Consider the following 24,718-nt stretch of genomic DNA (forward strand, 5'->3'; position numbering starts at 1 on the left):
AGCGGGAGGCGGCCATGGGAGATCCCGGCTGGTGCGTCTGCTGAGACTGCGGCAGCTGTCAGCAGCATCATGGTGAAAAGGAAAAGCTCGGAGGGCCAGGAGCAGGAGAGTGGCCGTGGCATCCCTCTGCCCATCCAGACCTTCCTGTGGAGGCAAACCAGGTAAGAGCGGTGCACTTGGGATGCAGCTGCAACAGGGCAGTGGCAGTGAGGAGGGGGGTGCGGGCCAGCTGCTGCCAGTGGCAGGTAGGATGCGGTTATTGCTGCGGCTGCAGCATGAAAAAAACCTGGATTTTGTACTCAGTATAGAGCAATTCGTGTGTATGGGGTGTGGAAGGAGGTCTCAAGGCACCTTAACCTAGTGGCAGTCCCGGGCAGCTCCTTGATTTGACTTTAAACCATTCATGTGTATGTTTCGTTATGCACCTTTCCCTTCCTCCCTGTCCCGTGTTCCCCATCCTGTCGTCCAGCCCCCATCTTTTAAGAGAACTCACGGAGCTTCTTGTACCAGAAGCAGCAGCATCCATCAGTGCTGCACCAAACCTGCAGCTTTGCCTCTATCTGTATTTGCAGCTGTCCTGGAAGTGTAATATGTGCTCTGAGAGGTCAGCGTGCACGCAGATATGTCCAAGTCTCGCCTTATTTCCCGGGACTGGAGAGTGAGGGGTTAGAGATGTGTGAGGGACTAGCTGAATGCATGGCTGATGCTTTATGTTCCTTGTGAATCCTGCCAGTCTCCTGTCCTAGCAGGATTCTGAATTGAAAACACTGTGGGGGAGGTTGGAAGATTTGAAGGTTGTGGCTCTAATTTAAGGCCTCAGTCACAAAATCCCCTTATGCCACAGTCAGTGTCCTTCAAAATAAAATAACCCCCCCCCCGCAATAAGGTGACCTGATTATTTTTTTAATATTTACTCTGATCTCATTCTGGAAGAGAATGATAGAGGGTGGGTGTTCTCTACATGCAGCATACAGGCCTGCACTTCATCATTAGCCTTCCACATCAGCAGCTGTGCAGCAAAATTATTTAATACGGAGCTAGCAAGCTGATCTCAGGCTTAAAATAGAGGCAAGGCAAAGTTCAGTAATATTTAACAAATTTTTAACAGAATATGTTCAAAATCTTTCACTGAGGTAAAATGGCTGAAAATTGTCTGATGGGAGATCTTATCCCTGGGAACTTGTGGGCTGAATTAAATACCTCTTGACATATCGGGGTGGGCACCTTTTCTTCTGACAACAGCATTTATCAGCTGTTATCAACAGGTATCTGAACATAGTTTTGGCTTATGTCTTCCTTTCCAATGAGTTTCTCAGCCTTTTGACAACCTTCTGACATGAGAAGAATCCTAAAAATAACTAAGAGAAATACATGTTGATGTACTGGGTCTCTAATGCTGCTTCTCCTTTCTTTCAGTGCATTTTTAAGACCTAAACTGGGGAAACAATATGAAGCTTCCTGTGTGGTATGTACACATGTCTCTTTTCCAACACTTGTAAGTAACTAGCTTTTCATGCCAGTCACTCTGGCCTTAGTGGCTGATCTGCAAGCTTCTCAGATCACACCAGAAGTGGTTTTAATCCATTCAGCTTCATTCTGTACTGTTATCACATGAAGGATTTGAAATTGTTCCCATATAGAGAATTTGAGTATCATGTCCACCTCGAGACACAACAAAAAGAATTTATGTGGTTATTAGTAATAAGTATTTCATTAGTAACAGTGTAGTGATGAAATAAATACATAGACAAACTGAGCTGTGACAGTCTGGATCTAACCTTTCAGTTCATCCTACATGGGTGTGCTTTTGCATGAAATTGATGTCATTTCTGTTTGTGATTGCTAAAGGTTTTTTAAGCTTATAATATGGAAAATGTAAACAATGCCAGCAGGCTTTGAACAGTACTTCTGCCCTTGTGCAACATGGGGAACACTTCTACTGGAAATTAGAGGGAACATATCTTATCAGAATGATTAAGGAGAGGCTGTTATGCAGATACAAATAACTCTTATCTCTAATTGTACTTCAAATAAAGCCTCAAGTTACTGCCGAAAAGGAGGGAAAAGGGAAGGCATCAAGCGAGTTCAGATGAGATGGGTATCTAGAGAATTTCCGAATTCCTTGAATGGTTGCTGGTCTTTGGATTACTTAAAGTACATTAGTCAATTGCAGCCAGACTTGACAGAGTGGAAAAATTCGGTCTGGACGTGTATCTTAATAGTTTAAAGTTCTTAGCTCACTCTGCAGCAATTTTCTGACTTCCTTCTCACAAGGCATTAGGCTGGAGAAGCTTTATCTGTTGCTGAGTCATTTTCTTCTAAGAAATCCATAAATTTTTCAAAGTTTTTGCTAGATACCAAGTAGAGATAGAGGAGTGCTGGTTTAGTGTGTTGGCAAGCAAAAAGCACCATCGCTGGCTGATGCCCAGTGACAGTATCTGGCTGTTGAGAGGCTGGGAAATGGAGCTTGTCGTCTTGTGTCGTTTACCAGGAGCACCTCTAATCTGGGGCTTCATCTGTGGGCTCACACCTGTTAGTGTTGGGTAGAGGGACAGGGCTGCCTTCTCTGTGATGTACCTGTGTGCCTGTGACTTCTTTGCTTCCTGCTGTGCTGTTGGCATCAGGTCCCTGGGCTAATTCTAAATACCAGAATTCACTAAGTGTAGAAAAAACCAAACTGCACCTCAAAACTCCTCCCTGAACTGCCTGACAACATAAATCACGTGCTTCAGCCAAGAGAAAGGGAGCTCTGAGGAACGGCATTTCATACAGATTCAGTAAATTTCCACCCTTTGGGTGAAGTGGCAGAAAACTTTCAAAGGTGCAGCTTAGTTTTGAGGAATTTGTGCCTGAACTGACACATTTGCTGCCTCTGCTTGGTCTGTTTCCTCTGCCTTTCCTCTGCCTGGTATGTAGCAGACACAGGAATGTCTGCTCTGGTGGTTTCAGGTTGGCCAGCTTGTTTTACCTGTGTAGTCCAGAGGCTTATCCCATATTTAATTGGTTAATCAGGCTGTCAACATTCAAAGCCAGTCACTAATTGGTTTTTGCCACAACTTTCTTCAATCAATGCCCAACCAGCACATCTGCCCACACCAACACATCCTGTTTTATCCAGTGGAGCAGCAGAGTGCTGTGAGCCTGGGTGGGACAGGGTTTCTGGAACCTGACAGGTCCTTGCCTTGTGTTCTGACACCTCCTGCTGACTCTCTAACACCCCTGTGTTAACTTGTGTGCCTAGCAATGCTGTGCACCTGTTCCATGGTCTGTCCTTTTATAATTCTCTAGCCAGAGTTGTTGTAGGCATGTCTATGGGCTGTTAGCTGTCTGGCAATGCATATGACACTGTGCAGTATTCCTTTATTATTCTTAGCTCTAAACTTGCTGTAGGAGAATTTGCTGCATATTGTGCCTTGAGGAAGCAGATGTTGGAGCCTGAGATTCAGTGAGTACAGCATCTGGTCTGCAAGAGCATATTGCATTGCTTCTTTGAGCTTTGCTTTATACCATAATCCTAGAGGAAAAGAATGGCCCTTTCATTGCATTCTTCTCTTTACCTGAGCCATCGCACTTACTTCAGTTGGTCTGTGCATAATAGCCTTTAAGCTGAAGGTAAATACTCTCCCCCATACGTTGTCTTACAACATCTAAATATGTTTGTGCCTCAGTATGGGTTTAATGTTCTTCCTCCTCCCCATTCTGAAGCTGTTCTGCCCTCACATGAGGTCATTCCTAATGTGCACGAGTCAAAGCTGTAAATGACCTCACAGGAAAGCATGTGAATGCTGTACAAAGCTAATGCATTTTTTGGGTGATGGTAAGGAACTCAAAGATATGCTTAAATTCTTCTGCTCTGTTTTACATTGAACACGGAAGAACTTAAATGTTTTCTGGAGGGTCCTGCAAATTCAAAGTTTCCCTCTTTTCTGTTTGGTGGTGGGGTTTTGTTTGTTTGGTTAGGGTTTTATTCCTTGTTTTGGGAAAATGTAATTACATGTTTTGTTATTATGGAAAATATATATAAGTATAGCTGTGGAGCAGAGTTCAGGAAGAGGCCACCTTTATTTTATCAAGCCAGTGGACATGGTTGCAGAAAAGTGAATTTCTGTAAGTAAAGTGTTTGGCATCTGTGTTTCATTACCTGTGAATGTTTATACTATTGCCATGTTTAGTGAACAATGGAGTCTTGCCATCCCTTGTGCTGTGAATTTCTCGGTTCCTGGATCTTTCTAGGAGCTCTTCCTTGCTCAGTGGACGTGCCCCAGACTGACAGTACTTTCTGCCTGCCCTTCAGGCTCTTTGCAGTCAGCCTGAAGTGACTCCAGCAGTGGTCTCAGCTTTCCTCTGTGATGCAGGCTGAGCTTTGGAAGGACAGGGCAGTGAGGTCCCCTCCAAGGACACAAGTTCAAGAAGCTCTGACCATTTCTCTGTGTTTCTGCCATGGTCCTTCTGTGCCTGCACTGGGCAGTCCTGTGGGGATACTCCCTGGCACTCCAGGATGTAGCAGGAGGTGCTGAGCTTTCTAAGGGAGCCTCTGGGCACCCTCTGTCAGCCCCTGGCTGACCCCTTCCTGCCTTATGTGATTCACTGCAGGTACAGCTTCCCTGGGCTTAGAGCAGGGGGAGTTCATGCAGCTCAAGCAAAAACTGTTAGGAGACCATGGCAAAGCCCAGCCAGAATGCTGCTGGAATGGGAGCAGAGAGCCTGAAGGTGCCTAGACAAGAAGTACAGGGCACACAGTGGCACACAGGCTGATCCTGGTCACAAGGCGTTTGGCAGCGCCTTTGGTTGTTGGTGGAGATGGAGGTAAAAGGAGAACAGCAGCAGTGGGAAGGCAGCCAGACAAGGCTGGCCACCACTCCCTGTGAAAACAGCTGTCACCGCCTGGCTAAAAGGAAAAACGCTTGTGTAAGTGGTCCTGAGGGAGCTGAACACACACACAGCACTGCTGAAAGGGACTGTTTCTCCAGCCAAGGCGCTGACTTCCCTCGCTGTCCCCTTGGCAGATGTTCTTCCTCTGCCTTTGGTGTGTGCGGGGTATTGCAGGTGTGACCAGGGCTGCTGTGAGTGGGTATTTGTTTTCTAGGCTGCAGCCCTGAGCCCTGAGGCTGTGGCTCTGGATGTACCCAGGGCATCACAGTGTCTGTCTTCTGACTCACTTACAGGGACCTTTTTCAAACACTCTCATTCAGCCTTCTTATTTAAGCATGGAGTTCCTCTCAGCTGTAGCAGCAGTTGCTTAGTTCAGGTGAGGTGAAGATTAGGTCTTCTGCCCCAATGTCTGTGTATTCCCTATAGCAGGTCCTGAAAGAGTAAAAAAGGACCTTTCATCTTGAGTGTCTGGTATAGACAGAAGCTGCAGCTTTATGGAGAACTCCAGACAAATTCCAGGGTGTTGGCAAGCCTAATCTAAAGACATGTTGCAAACTCAGGTATTTCTACCTGATGCCATTGAAGTACCCAGGAATGAGACCTTGAATAGAAAGCCAGGGAGCAACAAGGTGTCTTCTGTCACACTTCAGAATAGGGTTGGTGTTCCCAGTGTTTTAGTTTTTTTTCTCCCCTTGCCCTGCAAACTGAACAGCTTTGTCAACTCTGCTAAAGTGCGAGCTTATGGTTCGACTTTTGTGCTGGAGGTGAGATAATTCAGTTCAATAAGCCTCAGTCAGCACTGGTGCTTGGCAGGCCTCTCAGTGAGCTAATCCAGCTCACTAACATGGGTAGGAGCTACTTACCTCTGTTCTGATCTTCCTTTTGGCTTGTGTGGAGGCTTGGCTTTGTTGGATGAAGGATTGAGTGAGACCCAGAGCTGATGGAAGAGTGGATATAGGAGTGTGTGGCTGGAGCAATGACTAAGAAGTGGTCCGTGTCCTCTTTTGATAAAAATAAATAAAACCTCTTGTCTTTCACTGGCTCTTTCAAACTTTCTGGTATTTTTAACAATGTACCTCTTGTTCTGCTTCTGGGAATACTTTACTTCTTTGCTCCCCTGTTTTGTTATGTAATAATCCCTTGGCTGGGATACTTATTCTAAATCTCTTTTGTCTTTATTCTAATGCACTCTCTGTCCTACTCTGAATCCTGACTGGAACAGAAATGGTCAGGCCTTAGATGGGTACCTTATTCCCTGTCCTGTCCAGGCTTTCAAAGCATCAGTCTCCCTTCATTTTCCCCCATTTCTGAACTGATAGGATTGAATGGAGAGGAAAACAGGAGACTGTTTTCCTCAGATGCTGCGGCCCCCAGCAGATCACTGTAAGGGTGACTTGAGGCATCCTTACCCTGGTTGCACAGGTTATCCATTCCTGGTGCTAGGAACCACATACTGCTAATAAGATGAAGCATGGCGCATTATTTTTGAGTCACCCTCTGGAAGCCAGTGTTTTTTCCATGTATTACAGCTATGCCCTCCAGTTCCAGCCATTGGTCCATAAGGAAAGTGTATGACATTTTCTGACTGCAACCTGGCGTTTCTAGCAGGTGGGCAGTGTGACCTTGTGCACACGGTGTTTGTTGGCAGCTCTGATGGTTGGTGTCAGTGTTTCAGTCTGTTGGTCCTCTCTGGTGGGTAGGTGTGTGTCTCTGTGCCTCGGTGCTGGCCAGAGCAGTGATGCTGTGGAGCTGCAGTGGTGCAGCGCTGTGCTGCCATCAGGACACCACCAGCCTCCTGGCAGAGGAGCTCACGTCTGCCTGCACACAGACAGATAAAAATGTGCCCAGGTGCTGGGACAGGCAGGAGGGTGCCTGGTACCACAGGTTAGCATGCCATGCTTGGGAGGGGTTGCTCATTCAGGGGAGCATGTTTTGACATGCTGCTTTTGCTCTTCTTCTGTGTGACTATTCTTATTACCACCCCCTCAACTTCACAGGAAAAAAAAAAGATACGATTAGTGTTGCAGGATAAGCTTTATGAGTCTGGAGTGAGGGCCTTTGAAGCATCTTTGGGGCAGCAGTTACTTGTTTGCCCCGAGCTTGATAAAATTGGTGACACAGCTTGTGAGCAAATAGGTAGCCATGAGGTTAAGCTGGTTTATAGCAAGGACATGCATTGTCATTATCTTGGTTATAAGTACTTCAGTGAAGGAATATAACTGCACTAGTGACCTGTAATGAGGTCTCTGTATCTGATCAGAGCAACAATTAATTGAAAGGGTTGGAGCAACTAACAATGGGGATCTTCCTCAGGGGTTTCAGCAGCAGAGAGCCTTATTTTGTGTTGCTCGATGTGGAAGTAATGAACGTGTTGCAGCCGTCAGCTCCATAAGCGTTCACAAAACCATTACATCATAGCTCGACAGAAAATTCTGTGCGCTGGTAGTTTTTTGTGACAGGGTGTGAAAACATTTCCTAAGGCCTGTACACCTTTAGTGGTTTGCCCTTTATGATGCACTAAACTGAAGGAGCATGTGTGTTTGAGAATATCCAGCACTCAGCTCCGCAAGTACAGGCTTTCCTAGCAGGCTTTCCCGTGACTTCTAACAGGATTACTGGCATGCCCAGCACAGCTGTGAGTCAGGATTACTGGCTTTACCCAGCACAGCTGCAAGTCTGGCTTGATGTCAGCACTTACTAACACACAGATGATACTTGCTTCAATTCTCTTACATTGCAGAAAATGTATTGCATGGTCCAGTCATTTCTTAGTCAACTGTGTCCATATGTCTGTTGAGCTTTAGTTACAGTCTGTATTTTTCAGGACGAATATTATAAAATTTACTGCAGTTACAAAATTAGAGACTAGACGTTTTACAAAGAGGATGTTCATGTACTGGAAGGAATGTGCAGAAATAGACACAATGTCTTTTTTTCTTTGTTCTTACTTTTCAGTCTTTTGAACGGGTTTTAGTAGAAAACAAGCTGCATGGCCTTTCTCCAGCTCTCTCTGAAGCCATCCAGAGCATCTCTCGCTGGGAACTTGTCCAAGCTGCCCTCCCTCATGTGCTGCACTGCACTGCAACATTGCTGTCCAACAGGAATAAGCTAGGTGAGTGCTCCTGTGAGGTTGTTTTCCATTATTGAAGCTATCAGTTAAAATATGACAGATTACTGCTCAGGGTGCCAACAAATTCTGAATCCTTAGAATCCTGATTAGTTTCTTCTGGGGATTGCCTTGATGATTCTTGATGATTGTCTTTCTCATTTGTAGAAGGGTAAACTGTGAAGAATTCCCCAGTGAAGTTAGTGGTCTGATGAGCTAAAGAGTCAAGAGATGTTCAATAACATTTTGGTAGTTATTTCCCAGCAATAATAGAACTTACTTGAGCACCCAGCAGGCATGGATTCCTTGAAGGAATATGTATTTCTTTCAAGGCATGCTGTAGTGGTCAGTTGCAGCAGGTACTTTTAATATCTTCAGTTTGGGGGGGGGGTTCTTCCTATTTTTATTTAGACCAATGCATGTGACTCTCGACGGATAGTCAATCAGACAATGGAGAGGCAGATCCAAATCCAACTTCCTTTACTTACTTTTGTACTGATTCCAGCAGTGGTTTCAGCAGGAGTTTGCTTCCTGAGACATGCCAGCAGGGAGCATTACAAGACACAGCTTGAGCACCTTGCAGTGCCCACTGGCATTTTGTCTTATTCAGCAAAGTCAAACAGACAAGACTGAGTTAGTTTCTTTTGGGACCACTCTGTCAGTGCTGCTGTCTGTGCCCTGTAGCTGACATTGCAGAGGCTGACCTCCAAATGCTGGGAAATAAATGGAGGCTTCTGATTTAGGAGTTTTCAAATATAATGAGACAGAATGCTGGTGCTTTCAACTGTAGAATTTTAATTTTCAGGTGCTTCTCTGGGAGTTGGGTGTCCAGCCTCCAGTGCAGCTCTGAAACAATCCAACAGTATCGTTGATGGAAGCCCTGTGAGACACTGTGACGTGTTTTTCCATACAGGGCATCAGGATAAGCTTGGAGTAGCTGAAACGAAGCTGCTTCACACCCTTCACTGGATGCTGCTGGATGCTCCTCAGGACTGCAGCAATGACCGCTTTGGAGACAGAGGCTCTGGCTGGGGAGGGAGCAGCAGTGCCTTCATCCACCAGGCTGAAAACCAGGGATCACCGGGACATCCCCGGCCCGGCGCCGCGACCGATGAGGAGGAGAACAGCAGAAGGAAGTTCTTCCAGAATTCCATGGCCACAGTAGAGCTGTTTGTGTTCCTCTTCGCTCCCCTCGTCCACAGGATTAGAGTAAGTGGGACTCTGGTGGGGTTCCTGTGTGGAGACAGCTCTGAGCAGGAAAGGAATGGTTTTGCCTTTCTGATTGTTACTTAACTCAGTTTGCAGTGCACACAGGGGGACTGCTGGAAGTGTTTTACCAGGCTGGCAGAATGCTGCTGCCATTGGGAAGAAATCCTTCCAGTGGCGTGAGCAATCACCACAGCATCAGGCAGGCACAAAGACAAAAATACAAAGTGAGCCATTTTTAGCCTTTGGGAACGGCAAAGGTCTGTGGCCCCTGTGGAGTCTCTGGGATCCTGAAAACTGCAGAAAGGAATATTTAACTTGCTCCAGTGATTCCCAACCACTGGTCAGAAAAGCCTTGCTAGAGTTTCAGGGATTCCACCGTGGGGCTGCCACTGGGATTTGTTGTCATTACTAATCATCTTGATGCTAATTACCAGGAAAGTGTTTTAAGCATGGCAGTGGCAAAGGCAGTGGAGCATTCCTTTGTTCTGAAGTGTGAAGCAGGCTGCAGGCCTCCTGTCTACCTACAGGGGTTCCTCTGCTGATTTTATGCTGAGTGCATCAGCTTTGCTGAGTGATGTGGAAAAAAACCCCATTTTCTTCATGCTCTGACTCCTGCCTCTGGGAGGCTGCCATTTAGCCTTTATGTTTCCAGCTAGGCCTCAAGAAAGAGTAGGTCCTTGAAAAAAGGACTATAAAGTCAGGGAGTGATGGGGCTATCTCTTCTAATCCTGCTTTCTATGCTGCAACAGTTGAAGAAGGTAAGAAGGAACAGGAGATGCAGGACAATCTCTTTTGATTAAGGCAGATAAAAGCAAGACTGGAGAACTAGATTCTCTCTCTACTTCTGCTACTGAGTTCCTGTACAGTAGTTTATTTAGCCCAATTTTTTCATACTTGTTTACTAGTTCTCTGTAGGCTACTGGGACAGCACAGGAAGAAATACTGAATTCTTCCCAGCGCTACACACAAAAATGCAGGCTGCCATTTGAATAAATGGAGTGAAACTGGGGGTAGACCTTGGCTGTTAGAGATTGGAGTCCCAAACTTTTGTATTAATCTTCCTGGCACACTGTTTTCAAGATGGGGTTGATAACAGTCTCCAGTTTACCTTGAAAATCTCAGAGATCTCTGGAGTACTGTGGGGATGAACATTGAACAGCCAATTAAAACCTGCACGTTTCTGTCATCAAAGTGAAGTGCAGGAAAGGAGTTAAATGAGGCATGGGAATGGTTCACTGAGTGAGCTTTGTCCTGCCAGTGTCTTGTAAGCCTCAGGGGAAGAATACTGCCTGATCAGATAGCCAAAGTAATGCTCACAGAAGATGACACATGTTTGAATAGACAGACCTAAACTATTGAATTCTGGACTTCTGGGAGGATTTGTGTCTTGAGCAAAATGTATTATTTAAAGCAGGCTTTGGGGGATGCATGTAATTCTTTAACTGCACAGCTGTAGGTGGAAGTGTTGGCACGTCACCACAAGCTGGCAGTGCAAAGTGAAAATGCAGAGTCACTGCTGGCAGGTCTAAAAGCCTTGCAAATTGCAGTCAGTATAAACAGTCATTAAAACCAAGCTTAGTTTAAGCCAAGCTCATGGGTTGATAGTGATGAGAGAGCACTGGCAGAGGGTAGGGAATAGGAGGGCTGGAGAGGTACAGGCAGTGGGTTCCTGCCATTCCCTTAGCTCTGTCTGCATCATCCATTCCAACATTCCAAGGCACCTGGGGCTGTCGCGGTAGGAGAGGGTTGTGCACCTGTAATTACACCAGCAGAGCTGCTGTCACCGTGTTCATTTGCCATGTGGGGATAGCTGGGACTACACTGACATCTGTGTCTCCTCATGTAGAGCTGCCATTAGGTCAGGTAAGTGCATATCTGCACCTTGGTCCTACTAAGATTTATATGATTTTATACAAATTTATATGATTTCAGCTGCTCGCTTATGTAAAACAGCTGTAGCACGAGTGTGAGCTGTACCAGTGCCTCTGTTGACAGAATTCAGGTCCTAACAATGCTAATGATAAAAACAGTTATGTACACCCGCTACTTCATAGTGATCTGTGACGTGTTTCCTCAATTTCCAAGTGATGCTTTAATATTTAATATTCTTATTCTTTTGGGGAAGAAGTTCTAGAGTGTAAATCCTGAAGTTGAGCTTGAATACTAAACATAAAGTGGTTATGGGTAATTTAAAGGAATACTTTGTGACAGGAATAGCCTTTTCTATTACAGCTTAATGTCCTGGGAAAAACAGGGTTCATTGACTAGAACAGAAATTTTCGTTTGAGAAAAAAATTGCATATTTTTGGAGTGCTAGCACAAACTGACTGGACAGCTGCACAGGGTGCCACTTACTTCCTTTGAGCTCAGAGAAATGCACATTTGTTGTGCATCAGAGAAGTGCCAGTGTTTGCAGACTGGAAGCAGTGCCTTGTTTTTCTTTTCAGGAGTCTGACCTGACGTTCCGCCTGGCCAGTGGCCTCGTCATCTGGCAGCCGATGTGGGAGCACAGGCAGCCTGAAGTTTCTGCCTTCAATGCCCTTGTAAAACCCATCAGGAACATCATCACAGGTGTGTGACTCTGCCGTGGCAGTGCAGCTCCTGGGATCTGGGAAACCTTTCCCTGTGTTTGCCTGGTGCTGCCTTTACATTCTGTAGCCATTATGAATGAAGGAATATGTTGATCCTGCAGGAACTAATCAAACTTCAGGGAAGTTTAAGGTTGTTTCCCCTCAGAGTCAATTGAAATTTGCATAATAATTAAATAGAAGATGGGAGAACCATCACAAATAGGAAATTAATAACTTTTCACTAGAGTTATCATTTCTGTCAGCCTCATATGATTTTGTTAGCCTTATCTTCCTTAGCTGCTAAGAAGGGCAAAGACAGTAAAACACAGCATCCTGACACGAGCAAGGAAATCTTTTCCAAACCGGCACTGCACAAAAATGAACAGTGATGAGCACACAGGTGGTTATTCTGCTACCTAAAATTTGATTTCCAGCATCTTGTGAAATTAGAAAACGTAGTTTCAGGAGAGTCCAATGAAGGCCTAGGCTGTAAATTCAGTTTTGGATACTAGAAGGGGTTGCTTTTCCTTTGTGCTTCAGCCACAGTGAGATAAGAGTTGGGTGCTTAGGCTTCCAAGGCTTTGGCTTTCAAGTCTTTTTGTCTGGCCTAGTCCTAAAAAGCCTTTCTTTACTGTTACATTTTAGACAGTCGTTTTTCATAGTTCCTGCAAGGTGAAATTCCTGAAAGTGAGCAAGGCATACGGCTGTAGCATTGCTTCCAGTTCTCAAAAGCATGGAATGGTAATTTTCACAATAGTGCAAATATAATTCACTAAATCAGATTTTTCTGATAACAGGTAATTTTGGATGTCATATTTTGTTCTGAAGACTTTGTAAGCATACTGAGACAGAATGAAAAAGATTCAGATCTTCCAAATGATTTAAAACAGTCTTTTACATCTTGCTCTTTGTACCTCTGCTTCAACTTCTAGAATTAAAATACAGTATTTCAGCCCTGGAACTAACAAAGGGGATTAGCCCTAAGTTTTCTTTGACTATTGGATTTTTTTTCTACAGGTCTGTGTGGTGTCAGAAAATCCCTAAAAATAAGTTCAGAAGTAAAGTCTGGAAGGAAAATGCTCCATTATGTTTTGAAAGTTTTTTTCAGCAGGACAGAAATACTAATTGAATGAGGTCTTTTATGTGTAGGAAGATGCTGCTATCTTAGCATTTTCTCAAACTAGGAAAAAAGAAAGTCAAATTTCCTTAAATTCTCCTTCAAAAACAAATAAAAAAATCTAATTAAGAAGCTTTGCAATATTTGTTTTGCACTCAGTCTGATTTAAAGCGATACCTGCACAGCTTTTAGCAGCATCTGAAGATTTGTCATCCTAATCTGTGTGATACCCTTAGTCTGCTGCAGTATTACAGATCAAACTTTCTGTGTGACATCCATGGATTTCCTGTGCCAAGGGCATTTGGGAAATTTGGAATCACAATACACTTCGAGTGATGTAACCTAGGAAAGGACCTGAGTATATGTACAGATAGGATGAAGAACTCCAGAACAAAAGGCACCGCACAGAAAACCACAATTGATGGTGAATGGATTTAGGATGAAGTTTATACTCAATTTTAATTTTAAAGAAATAGATTTTCAGTAGACAGTGTTTTTGACAACACAGTGGGAAGAACTGAAAAAACTAACCCAGTCCTGTTTTCTTTTTATGTCTGGGACCAGCACCTAGGGAGTTGGCAGCAGATAGATGCTGGTTTTGTCTTCTGGTTTATCCTTCTATTCCAATACTTTATGGTGTAGGTACATTATAGTGTAGGAGGAATTTCCTGAAATGTCCTGCTTTGACTTCTTTCCTCAGCCAAGAGAAGTTCTCCCACCAATAACCAGACCTGTGAATCCCCCAATCTGGACAGTGGGCGTCCTGAGGTGAGTCCTGTGCTAAGCTTTGACAGGCTGGAGTTGGGTGCTGAGGCAGGGGGGAATGAATATTGAAAGAGAACTTGCAGTTACCACCCTAAATTATTCCATCTCCAGAAATTACTGCTATTCGCAGTTCTTCACAGCAAAGGATCCCAGCCTTGTTTGCAGTGCAACCCAAGGGTGTGGGGTGTGTATCTGTCTGGATCTCCTTGGCCTTATCCTGTCTTATAGGATGGAAGCCTGATCTTGTGTATATGGCAGGAAGGTTGGAGGTTGAATTTTAAGGTCCCTTCTGTGCCAAATCATTCTCCTGGGCAGGAAGCCTGTACAATGTACAATATATCCTTTGCCTACAAGGCCTTGTATTGAGACACCCCAGGCTTGATCGGTGTTTTGTGGTATTTTGGTGTAAGTAACAGTCATATCTAAGCTCAAAATGCAGCTATAAAACTGACATGGGAGAGTTAAATATGTTTATATACCTATTTTCTTTTTTACAACTATCCAAAGGGACTGCAGGTGGTCTGCGAGACAACACAGCCAGATCCTGTACCTCCAAAGGCTTCTGTTTCAGCATGTCATCCTGGAAACTCCTTGGATGGAAGTGTATCCTCCCAGACTTCCCAGGAGAAAAGTGCTGCACATCCCAGGTACAAAGACCTTCAGGAGAAACTTGGGCTTCTGTGGTTCAGTGGTAGAGGTCACACAGGCCCTTCCTGAATCCACTTTTGGCTGGGCGTGCTGAGGGTGCTGGGTGTTTGTACCAAATTCTGAATTCAGCCAGTCTCAGTTCTGGGTGATGGAAAAGAGGCAGCACTTGTTACTCAATGCTGCTTTCTTCAGAGAAATCTCTAGCTGGCCTGTTGGGACAGTTTCTTTGGTCTTTTCTAGAATGTTTGTTTATTGTAATTAAAAACTCAAAAAATAACCTTCAGGCTCACTGCTTCTAGGCTAGATTCAGCTTCAGGCAACTGGTGTATTATCTGGCTTTTGTATTATTCTGTATTATCTTCTGACCAGATTTTCTTTCCGCCTAACAAAGAATTTCTGCAAGCCTCTCTCTGTTGCCTTCATTATGCCTCCTTTGCATCCTGCTGCATAGCTGGCCCAAAGGAGCAGACTAACAGGGAAGCACAGCTATGCAAACACCCTTCCAGCTTGGCACTGAGGAATTCATCTAGATTTGGGCACATGAAGGCAGGACTGGATTTTCAGTAGTGCTGGACACTCAGTGGTGCCATAAAGTAAATCAAACAGATGGGTATTTTCAGATTTTGGAGAGAGGGCTATAACTTAGTTTCTGTGGATGTAGGAGTGTCACTGAAACACCTTAAAACTCTGGTCCTGTTGCTTATCTCTTTTGAGAAATGTCATGTCCAAAGCACTGCAGTTTTAAGAAATGGCTTCGTTACACTGACAGAAGTGTAGGACGGAGTGATTTTCTGGATATCACCTAGGAGCAGCTCTGCTCTCTCAAATGGGAGCTCAGGGCATCCTCTCACTGATGCAGAGGAAAAGCTATTTGTTAAGGCTCTCGTACCATCAGGAAGCTTCCCTTGGGGTTTTTTATCAAGGCTGTTGTCAGTTGTGGATCTGTATTTAATTTGTATTAATGTGAGCCAGTAAAACTGAAGGTGGGGACAGAGCTGCCATTCTGTGTGTGAACACTACTGCTCAGAGAGTGCACAGCTGTAAGAAAAACAAGCAGCCTTTTAAGAAGACAGAATCAGGTGATCAATTTGTCAGGCAGGGCCTGGTGGTTGCCATGGGGATGAAGCTCCAGACAGGCTTTGAAGAGAGCATCATTATGGCTCCTCATTTGCACAACTCATTGATGAGTTAAAACTGTACAGGGAGCTGTGGTTGCCAAGCAGCAGATAACTGTGGAGCAAATGTTGTTTACTCTGCTTACCAACAGCCAAAGTGTTCCTTTGTCCTTGGCCAGGGCTTCAGGGAAGGCTGCATTTCCACTTTCCCTGCAGTCACAGACAGCCAGGAGCTGATCAGACAAGCACTAGATTTTCCTCTAAATGAACGACAGAGTTTAACTTTTGGTTCTTCAGAAACTGTTTAAACAAATGGCTTGTTCTGATCCTAGCTAAGTGTCGCTCCTACTCTCGGTGTAATTCTCCATACAGAGATGATACAGTTTAATCCTGAAGCAAATAAACCACAGCCCTTTATCCAGCTGCTGCCTTGAACAGGCTGCCTGGGAAATAGACTTTGCAGGAAGGACTTTTATTTACAAATATTTCATAAAGAGAACATGCCTTGCTCCAGCCTGTGTCACAGACAGGGGAACATGAAAGACTGTTCAGCCTCACACACTGCTGAGGGTCCTGCAGAGACCAGGGGGCAGTGCATCACCTCTCACAACTGCTACTGGGATGATGGGTTTTATTTCCCTTGCTGGGGTACTTTGAGTAAACTTCTGGGTTTTTGCAGGCTGAATCTACGTGACAAAACCACCCTTCACATCAAGGTTATGGGGAAAATGTTACAGCATATTCCCATTTCACATTGTTTCCTTTCCTAATTCAGATTTTCAGGTTTTTGTAGCAGCTCATTCCGAAGCTGTCAAACTTGCAGCCTTTTTACCTGGAATGCAGCACTAGGGGAGACACTTTGAAGCTGTGTATGTGGTATCATGTGGCAGATGCTGACACAGGCTGCTCTGCATTGGCTTGTGGGGCTGGCAGCAAACCAGCTCCTGCAAGTTGGAGCTCTAGATCCGTGTGTTGATCCGAGCCTTGACACCTGCTCCCTGTTTCCATGCACTCAGATCCCACTGGTCAGTAGTGCTGCTCTTCCCTAAGGCTCTTCAACACTGTGGCCTTGGACCCCTCTGTTCAGAATGTACTGGCACCGAGATGGAGATGACCTCTCCACGCTGTTTGCAGGCTGTTTTGCAGAGCTGATAATAAAAAGTGGCTTTTAACAACAAAAAAACCCCGCCAACTTGATGTTCATGTGATGATTTTCAAATGCCCGAGAATACAGTGCATGAAAGTACTCTTTAATTTTTATAGAATTCCAAAATCCCGGGAGTAAAGCAGGTCACAGAGGTGTGTCTCTAATATAGAGTGGAAACATTCAGAATGTGTATTCAACAGACAAAAAAAATATTTCCAGAGTTCCTGCCCCACCCCCAGGGTTTCACCTCTTCTCTTACTATGTGGCTCTCATTCCTGTGACTCCGTTTCACTTGCTTCTTTTCTGACAGGTTCTCTTCCTGACAGCTAGTGACTGTCCAGAGTTTAGGTCAGACCAGTTGTACTCTGCTGAGAGAGGAATGGTGTAAAAGATTAGGAGTAAAAAGTATGGGGCGTTTGATTGCAAAAAGATTGGCTACAGATGCCTTTGAAATCTGAACTTTCTAGAGTCTCATTTTCGGAGCTCACTACACATGTCTTGCTTTTGTGTGAACTAATTTCTAGAATACTTAGGGAATTCCATATTAAAATCCTTCCGGAAATTAGTAGGGCAAGAAAATTGTAGTGAGGGCTTAAAGGCGTGGTTTTCTCTAGAGCACCTTGGCAAGGAATGCCCATAATAGTAACTTTTATTTATGTAGGAATCAATTTAATTAGCTTAAAAGTTTAACTAACTTAGCTGCCTTGCCCACTTTTTCTTAAGCGAGGCCTGATATGTGCAAATATGAACCATTCCTACATATGTATAACTGGTATCAGAACAGCAGATGCTCAAGGATTGTCTGTGTCCTGCTGAACAAACGATTCAGTTGGCACAGCCACTGGAGATCACCGTTTAAGAAATCAGCCCTATCCAAGAAAACACCCAACAGCATGTACTGGAGTCTGCTGGAGATCTGCAAGCTCAATATCCAGTTGTGTCCTCACCCATGCTTTCCTCAGTTGGGTGCCTCTGGTCCCAGAGAGTCAGCTCTTTGTGCAGGGTGTGTGAGGGAAACTCAGATGACGGGTTAGTGGTGACTGACGTTTGCATGCTGCCTTTGGAGCAGGGTGTCCCTGGTGATCCCGCCGTGCCACAAGTCTCGCTATGCCACCTACTTCGACGTGGCGGTGCTGCGCTGCCTGCTGCAGCCGCACTGGTCCGAGGAGGGCACACAGTGGTCGCTCATGTACTACCTGCAGAGGCTGAGGCACATGCTGCAGGAGAAGCCCGAGAAGCCGCCCGAGCCTGAGGTCACCCCCCTACCGAGGCCCCGCAGCAGCTCCATGGTGGCCGCTGCGCCCTCTCTGGTGAACACGCACAAAACCCAGGTAAGGAAGGGACTGCTGTGGTGGTGGTGATGCTGTGAAGTGATTGCTGAACCAGTAAAGGGCACGGCTTTGGTGTTGGCTCGCTTGCACGGAGGTCAGATACTTGCATTGATTCAGGAAGAGACCCTGAGAGCCACGAGTGTTTTGAAGGGAGAATCTGATGGGGGCTTGGAGCTGGGATTGCTGAACGCTGGAGTGCTGATCTGTGTTGAGGATTGATAGACAGGAAGACTGACTCGCTGATCAGAATTCCATTGTACTCAGATTTTCCAAAAGCTTACGTACTGTTTCAGGAAGGTTAATAATTTTCTACTACAATAATCAGGTTAAAGATCATATAGACAGCTCATACATTTTACAGCATCTTTTGCTTGCAGAAGTTTGATTGAATCACCTCTCTTCCTATAAAGAGGTTTAATCCCATCTTCTGTAATCTTCAAAGCTCTGTTTGTTCCTGCCATGGCATCTTGGTTGTCAAACCAGCTGTGCTAATGAAGTCTGTTTGACTCTCTGTCCTGTGTATTTGCACAGATCTGAGATCATTAATCTGGGGTAATCTGAGATAACAGTTTTTAATGTCAGAATGTACTGATGCAGTTGTCAAAAGAAATGGTTACCAATACCTTTGCATTACATAATTTATGCTTGTCTTCTAGATTTTGAGCACCTGGGGTCTGCTGGAGAAAAGATGCTTCACCTTCCTTCGAGTCAAAATCTGTCAGAGCCCTGGAAGCAGCAATTTCAGGAAAAACACCAAGAATTCTGAGATTTCCAAGTGTAATGGTCAGGACCCACTGAGCTTCTCTGGTGTACTCCCATACATGAGAGAAAAGGAGCAGCATTTAGTACAGGATAGCACATTTCAGACAAACATTTGTGTTAAAATATTGAATTAGACTTGGCAAGCAGTGGCAGTCAGCAAAATCTCTCCATGTTGTCACTTCTGCTGTGATTCTTATGATATAACTTTTATATTTGCCAAAAAATTCTTGGTAGAGGAACTGTCTTAATAGGTGTCAAGTCTTGCTCCCTGTTTGCTGGACTCCTGACCTTGATGCAATAAAGATCTCTGTGTTTGCGCTGAAATATTTTTTTATTTTGTGTTGCTCACCTGTTCCAGGGATTAAAAGGGAATGTTGTTGTAGTTCCAGTTAATCTCCTTGTGGATTTGTGCTACTTTGAGGTTGTGCCCCCTTCTCCTGTCATGTGGGTTTTTAGCAGCAAATGCTGATTTACTTTGTTGATAGAACTGCCTAACAAAATTTAACAGAGAATCTATTTTTGTCATACGATTTTATGCCACGCTCGAGTAAAACACCTGTTCATTTTGCTATCAAATGTCTTTTTTTGGGTTGGAAATCTCAGAATTCTTGGCGTTTTTCCTAAAATTGCTGCTTCCAGGGCTCTGACAGATTTTGACTGGAAAGAAGGGAAAGTATCTTTTCTCCAGTAGACCTCAGATGCTCAAAATCTAGAAGACAAGCATAAACGATGTAAATATTACTACTGTTAGTTTTAGATCTCAGGACTTTATAGACATTCTTGTCATTATTATGAGAACTAGTGTTTGCTTGTGGTTCTCAGGGCTCAGCAGCAGCAGTATTGTTCAAATGGTATTATATTTTAGTGTCATTTCTATAACATGCTTCATCTCTGTAAAGGCTTGACATAACCCTGTTACTACCAGGTGATAAGAATTAGTATTTAATCTTAATCTACCTGTGTGTGGAGATCTTACATAATTGCTGTGTGTGTACAAAAAACACTCCTTAATATCATCTCCTGGAGGGAAAAATTGAAATATATTGCCATTGATGTGTTTCACTGTTTCCATGCACGTGCTGTCCCTTTGCACCTGCTCATAACAACCTGGTTGTTTTGTGTAGTAGCGAGTTTAGCTGCCAGTGCAGCAGGGAGTGCACTCAGTGATTTACAGAGGCAGCATGGATGAGGTTGGCTTCCTCGGGCACTGGCTGCACCAGTGTTGCCCTGGCTCTTCTCTTTTTGCTGTAAAACACTCAGTTCCTTTCACACACTTGGCTGTTTCTTGCTTTTCTAGGCTGTTCTGCTTCCAGGAGACGGCTTTGCAAAGGCCTCCATTGCTCTTCTCTAATATTTTTCTGTTAAATCCATTTGACAGTTCCACTGAGTGCACTGTAGCTGTTGATGTGAGGTCTCTGTCCAGGGCATGCTTCTCTCCAAGGCTGAGTTTGATTGCTTTTGGTAACCTCTGTGTCAATCCAGTGTATTTTTACCATACTTCATCAAAATAGAATCCTGTTTCAGGATTCCAGTTTGCTGAACACAAGGGCTGTGATAGAGGAAGTGAAATAGTCTTGCAGGCAGCAAAACCTTCAACTCATGCCCCCTTTCTTTACAGCTTTGAGGACTGAAACCTGTGCAACACAGAGAGGCAGCTGGGCTCTGGCTCATCCCAGCCAGCTGTAGGAACTTTACTGCTGTTCTTATGTTAAGAAGAGGCAGACAAGGCTCTCTGCCAGTTCAGAGCAGAGAGTGCCACCTCCCAAAGGCTGGGCTTTGTCCTTTCTGTTAACCAAGGGGGGGGTTGTTTGCTGAGCCTTCACAAGCCCGGCTTAAAGCCATTTTTTCGGTCTAGATCGGAGATTCCTAACACAGTGCCATCATTTCTACTTAAAGGTTGACCAGTAACTTCTCAAAAACATTGGCACTCTGTGTTTCAGCAGGATAGATATAAACTGGCAGGCAAAAACTGAGCAAAGAAAAACACCTCTGCCTGCAAATCACATCAAGGAGCAGTAGATTTTTGTGGCAAGGCAACGTTGTTTCTGTTGTTCTGCAGTTTATCAGGATTACTGGTAAAGCGATGATCCTGCACCTCCCTGAGCCTCAGCAAAACTCCTACACTTTCTGTTGAGTCTGTGTATGTAAAATCACATCTGTGATGTAAGTTTGGGCTTACAGTGGGGATTGAGAGGACATGAGGAATATCCTCCATGTACTGCCTAGTAAACAGAATAGTACAGTAAGAAAGGCTTCAGTGCAGCATTCTGGCACTCCTTGTTGTGTGGGAGAGGGGGGAGATGGATGGAGGGGAATAAATTGATTCCTGTCTGCCTCTGAGAAGTGGCTGTGGTGTAAACATGTTTCAGACCAGGCAACACACGATAAAGGAAACCTGTACGACCCCTGTATGCAGTGAATTCCCTGTCAGGGCAGGTGTAGGACGTGGAACCTGCAGACCTTCACAAGCTGCTGCAGTCTTGCACTTCCTTTGCAGGGGAGAGAGACAAAACTTGAATTAATCATAGCACCAATGCTGCTGTAGTGCTCACTGCAGTGCTGATGGAAAGTCAAGAGTGTCAGGTGTGAATCCTGAGAGCTGAGAGAAGTACTAATGAGCCTGGTACACATAGTCACGCAGGAGAAACACAATAGAAAAACCAAAATCTAGAGGAGCAGCCCCCAAACCCAAACCATTTTGCTGTCTTACCAATCTTAAGCTTATCATAATTGCCATATAGTCTACTGCACAGAATAGCCATGTTTTTAATCACTCTTTGACAGGATTGATTGATGAAAATGTATTGTTTACCACACTGTAGATTTAAAGTAATTCTGTCATTTGCTTCTCTGGTGTTGTTTGCTTGATATCTACCCTAAGCAGATTTCAAGGCATGTGTGTTTGCAAGGCTTGTGTCTCTGTAGGCCCTGCTCTGTCTTTTGGTGGTCATAAATCACCTACTAAAACACTGATTTAGCAACCAATGGACAAAGATACTTAATCCAAAAGAAACTCATACAATGTTTTGTAGCCAGACGAGGCCAGAGAGCTATAAAAGCTAAGAAGAAAGCTGTATGGAGTACTTGCTGGCCTCACTGTTGAGAGCAGCTAGGGTTGAATACTGATTTACTGTGTATTGGATTTTATATGTGACTCCTCCTCTGAATCTTTAGTCATAGATGCAAGGTGGCAGATAAGCATGCCTGTATTACAAACAGTGGGAGGAGGAGCCTCGCGGCTGTGTGTCTCCTACATTCTTGTGCTGATAAAATTAAGAGGGAGGATTCCAAGGGTGGTCTTTGATTAGTCTGAGGAGGCTCTGAAAAATGTGTGAACCCAAATATTTGGTACTGCAAACATTGTCACTGGTGTTAGACTTCAGCTGCAAAGACTGTCACTGGGTCCTGCTGGACCTTTCTGTGCATCAAACTGCACACTTGTGTACTGCAGAAGCTGTGCAATTTGCAGTTTGGATAGGCAGAATCCAAACCTGTCACAGCGGTCACTTCATCTATCCCTGACAAATAGCTGCCACTGCTTTGAAAGAAGAAAGGTGTTTTAACATGACCCACTTTCTCTGCAGGGTGTTTCTGGTGGGACAGCAGAGGAAAAGAGCGTTCCATTGGGAACAAGCTGATATTTAGGCAGAAGAGAGTGACCCTGAGGGAGTTTGGTCAGGTCAGCTGCACACACAGCTCGTGGAAGATGGGCATTAGGTGTTTACTGAGAGCAGATGGCTGGGAGCTGAGGTTGTGCCAGCTTCCCTCTTTGCAGCAGGCAGGTGCAGCATGTGCTGTTTGTTGAGAGGTGAGTTGAGTGAGCTCTGCTGAAGGTGGGGTGAGTGAGCCTCACGGGTTTTGCTGTTGTGGGGCATTCTGGGGTATAGCAAGGGGGAGGAGTTTCATATGAAAAATGATGGACAGGGAGCCCTGGTATTACAAGCAAAGGATGTTTACTGATTTAAAAGTCTTAGATTTCTTTGGTGAGTAAATAAATTTTCCAGAAATCAGATTTCTTGAAGGGACAGTGCTGCTTATTGCAGTTTAGTTCCAAAATACATATTTAAATGTGTATGTTACTAAGGGCATAGTTCTTAAATGCTTTGCAAAGGGTAGCCATTATGATTACTCATCAGTGTAAACCGAGACCTCAGAGACATCATAAGTTACTTAGAGTCGTACCTGGGACCAGAATCAAACATGTTCTTCCATGCCACCACACCAGGCTGACAGCAGTGCCTGAGGCTTTCCAGGCTGTGCTGTACTTTTTTCCTTTGGTGACTGAAATGTTAGACAAAGGAAATAATTCTGGAAGTTTCTAAATTTTGTTTGTTCGTTTATTTTTCTTTAAGCGTGTAAACTCCTTTGTGTAATGAATTGGAGGTCTTCTTCCTCTACAGTGCTCCTGTGACAGTTCTAGGAAGTAGCTCCTTTATAAAGCTGATTATCCTCTATTTCTTGTGCTTGTCTCCTTTTGGGAGCTGCAGGATCTTACAATAAAATGTAACGAGGAAGAAAAGTCACTAAGCACTGAGGCATTTTCCAAGGTTTCGCTGACCAACTTGCGTAGACCAGCAGTTCCAGATCTCTCCACAGACCTGGGGATGAACATCTTCAAAAAGGTGAGTGAAAGAAAACTGCACTTTAATTTACCTATGATTCAGCACCTCAGTGTCTTCCTAAGCAGCTGCTGAAGGTCTGCTTGGAATATATGTGCATGCCATATGTGAGGTTATCATCCCTTTTCATTAGAATTGATTCTGTGTGTTGGTTCATCGGGTTTTATATGCACGTGCCAAACACAATACCGAAGTTTTATTCAAGTGGTTGTCCTGATGAAACTGCAAGAGAGGAGGCTACTCAAACAGTGCTGCATTTCAAGTGCCAGTGTTCACTGTAGCTCCAGCTAATCCAGTCAGTTCTTCTGATTGTTTTACCTCATCTTAGCTCTGGGTTTCCAACCATCCATTCTATGCCCAGCTCTGGGTTTCCAACCATCCATTCTATGCCCAGCTCTGGGTTTCCAACCATCCATTCTATGCCCAACTCTGGGTTTCCAACCATCCATTCTATGCTCGAGGACAAAGAATGTCATAAAATTATCCGAGGGCATCCATCCCAGCCTAGGGCAGGACTGAAATCCTTCAGACGCTCACAGCATCCCAGCATGCGGTTAGGTTCACCATGGGAAGTGGCCAAGATAAAATGCTCAGAGTGGGAAGTCACACTTGGCAAACAGATCTGTGTTACCCTCTTCCCTCCAGTGGCTGTTTTCTGTGCCTCAGAGCTTCCTAACTGCTCCTTCCCTGCAGTTCAAGAGCCGCAAAGAGGACCGGGAGCGCGAGCGCAAGGGCTCGATCCCGTTCCACCACGCCGGGAAGAAGCGGCAGCGGCGCATGGGGGTGCCCTTCCTCCTCCACGAGGACCACCTGGACGTGTCGCCCACCCGCAGCACCTTCTCCTTCGGCAGCTTCTCCGGGGTCGGGGAGGACCGGCGCGGCCTCGAGAGAGGAGGGTGGCCCACCACCATCCTGGGTGAGGCGGTGCTGTCCGTGCCCCAGGCTCCTGTCGTTCCCTGTGCGCGCCCGGGGAACAGCGGGGGCTGTTTGTTCCTCACGCCCTTTGTCACGCTGGCCTTGGTTCTGTTTGCAGCCTTACGCAGCTGCTGGTAACTGCTCACAGCCCCCCCTCAATGACCTATGCTTCAGTTCACTTTCTCTCTGGAATCTACCATCTTTACTGGAATAATAGCTGCTGTGGGAACCTGTAGTGATCGCTGCTCCACTGGAATACACTTCCCTGTGTGGTAGCAAGCGTTGCACAAGGGCAGCTTCAGATAGATTCAAAGAATGTTTGCATTCCCTTCTTTAAAAGAGAAATCACAGTATTATTAGTTGACAATTATTAGCAGCAGTGTCATTAGTATCATTAGCAATGTCCTTAGTATGCCAAAGAGTTCTATTCACAGTTTTCCTGGAGTGCATATTGGGTACAATATAAATAGGATATTTTCTCAGCGAGGCTTATACTGTCTTGATATTGCAGAGGTACAGTGCTTGAACCTGAAAATTTGCTG

The 24,718-nt window shown here is 44.8% G+C and overlaps 1 protein-coding gene across 3 annotated transcripts in view; it reads left to right on the forward strand.

Annotated features, from left to right (window-relative positions):
- Positions 1 to 69: 69 nt before the first annotated feature.
- UNC80 (unc-80 homolog, NALCN channel complex subunit) overlaps positions 70 to 24,718 on the forward strand; it is a 119,469-nt gene continuing 94,820 nt past the window's right edge. For all 3 annotated transcript variants that reach the window (XM_063400155.1, XM_063400154.1, XM_063400156.1), the window contains exons 1-10: positions 70 to 161; positions 1,417 to 1,465; positions 7,828 to 7,984; positions 8,892 to 9,187; positions 11,635 to 11,758; positions 13,575 to 13,642; positions 14,147 to 14,286; positions 17,619 to 17,880; positions 23,130 to 23,264; positions 23,955 to 24,177. In XM_063400155.1, coding sequence (XP_063256225.1) covers positions 70 to 161; positions 1,417 to 1,465; positions 7,828 to 7,984; positions 8,892 to 9,187; positions 11,635 to 11,758; positions 13,575 to 13,642; positions 14,147 to 14,286; positions 17,619 to 17,880; positions 23,130 to 23,264; positions 23,955 to 24,177 — 1,546 coding nt within the window. The remainder of the gene's footprint in view (positions 162 to 1,416; positions 1,466 to 7,827; positions 7,985 to 8,891; positions 9,188 to 11,634; positions 11,759 to 13,574; positions 13,643 to 14,146; positions 14,287 to 17,618; positions 17,881 to 23,129; positions 23,265 to 23,954; positions 24,178 to 24,718) is intronic.

Source organism: Prinia subflava, chromosome 6 (genome assembly GCF_021018805.1).
Source record: "Prinia subflava isolate CZ2003 ecotype Zambia chromosome 6, Cam_Psub_1.2, whole genome shotgun sequence".
Classification (NCBI taxonomy): domain Eukaryota; kingdom Metazoa; phylum Chordata; class Aves; order Passeriformes; family Cisticolidae; genus Prinia; species Prinia subflava.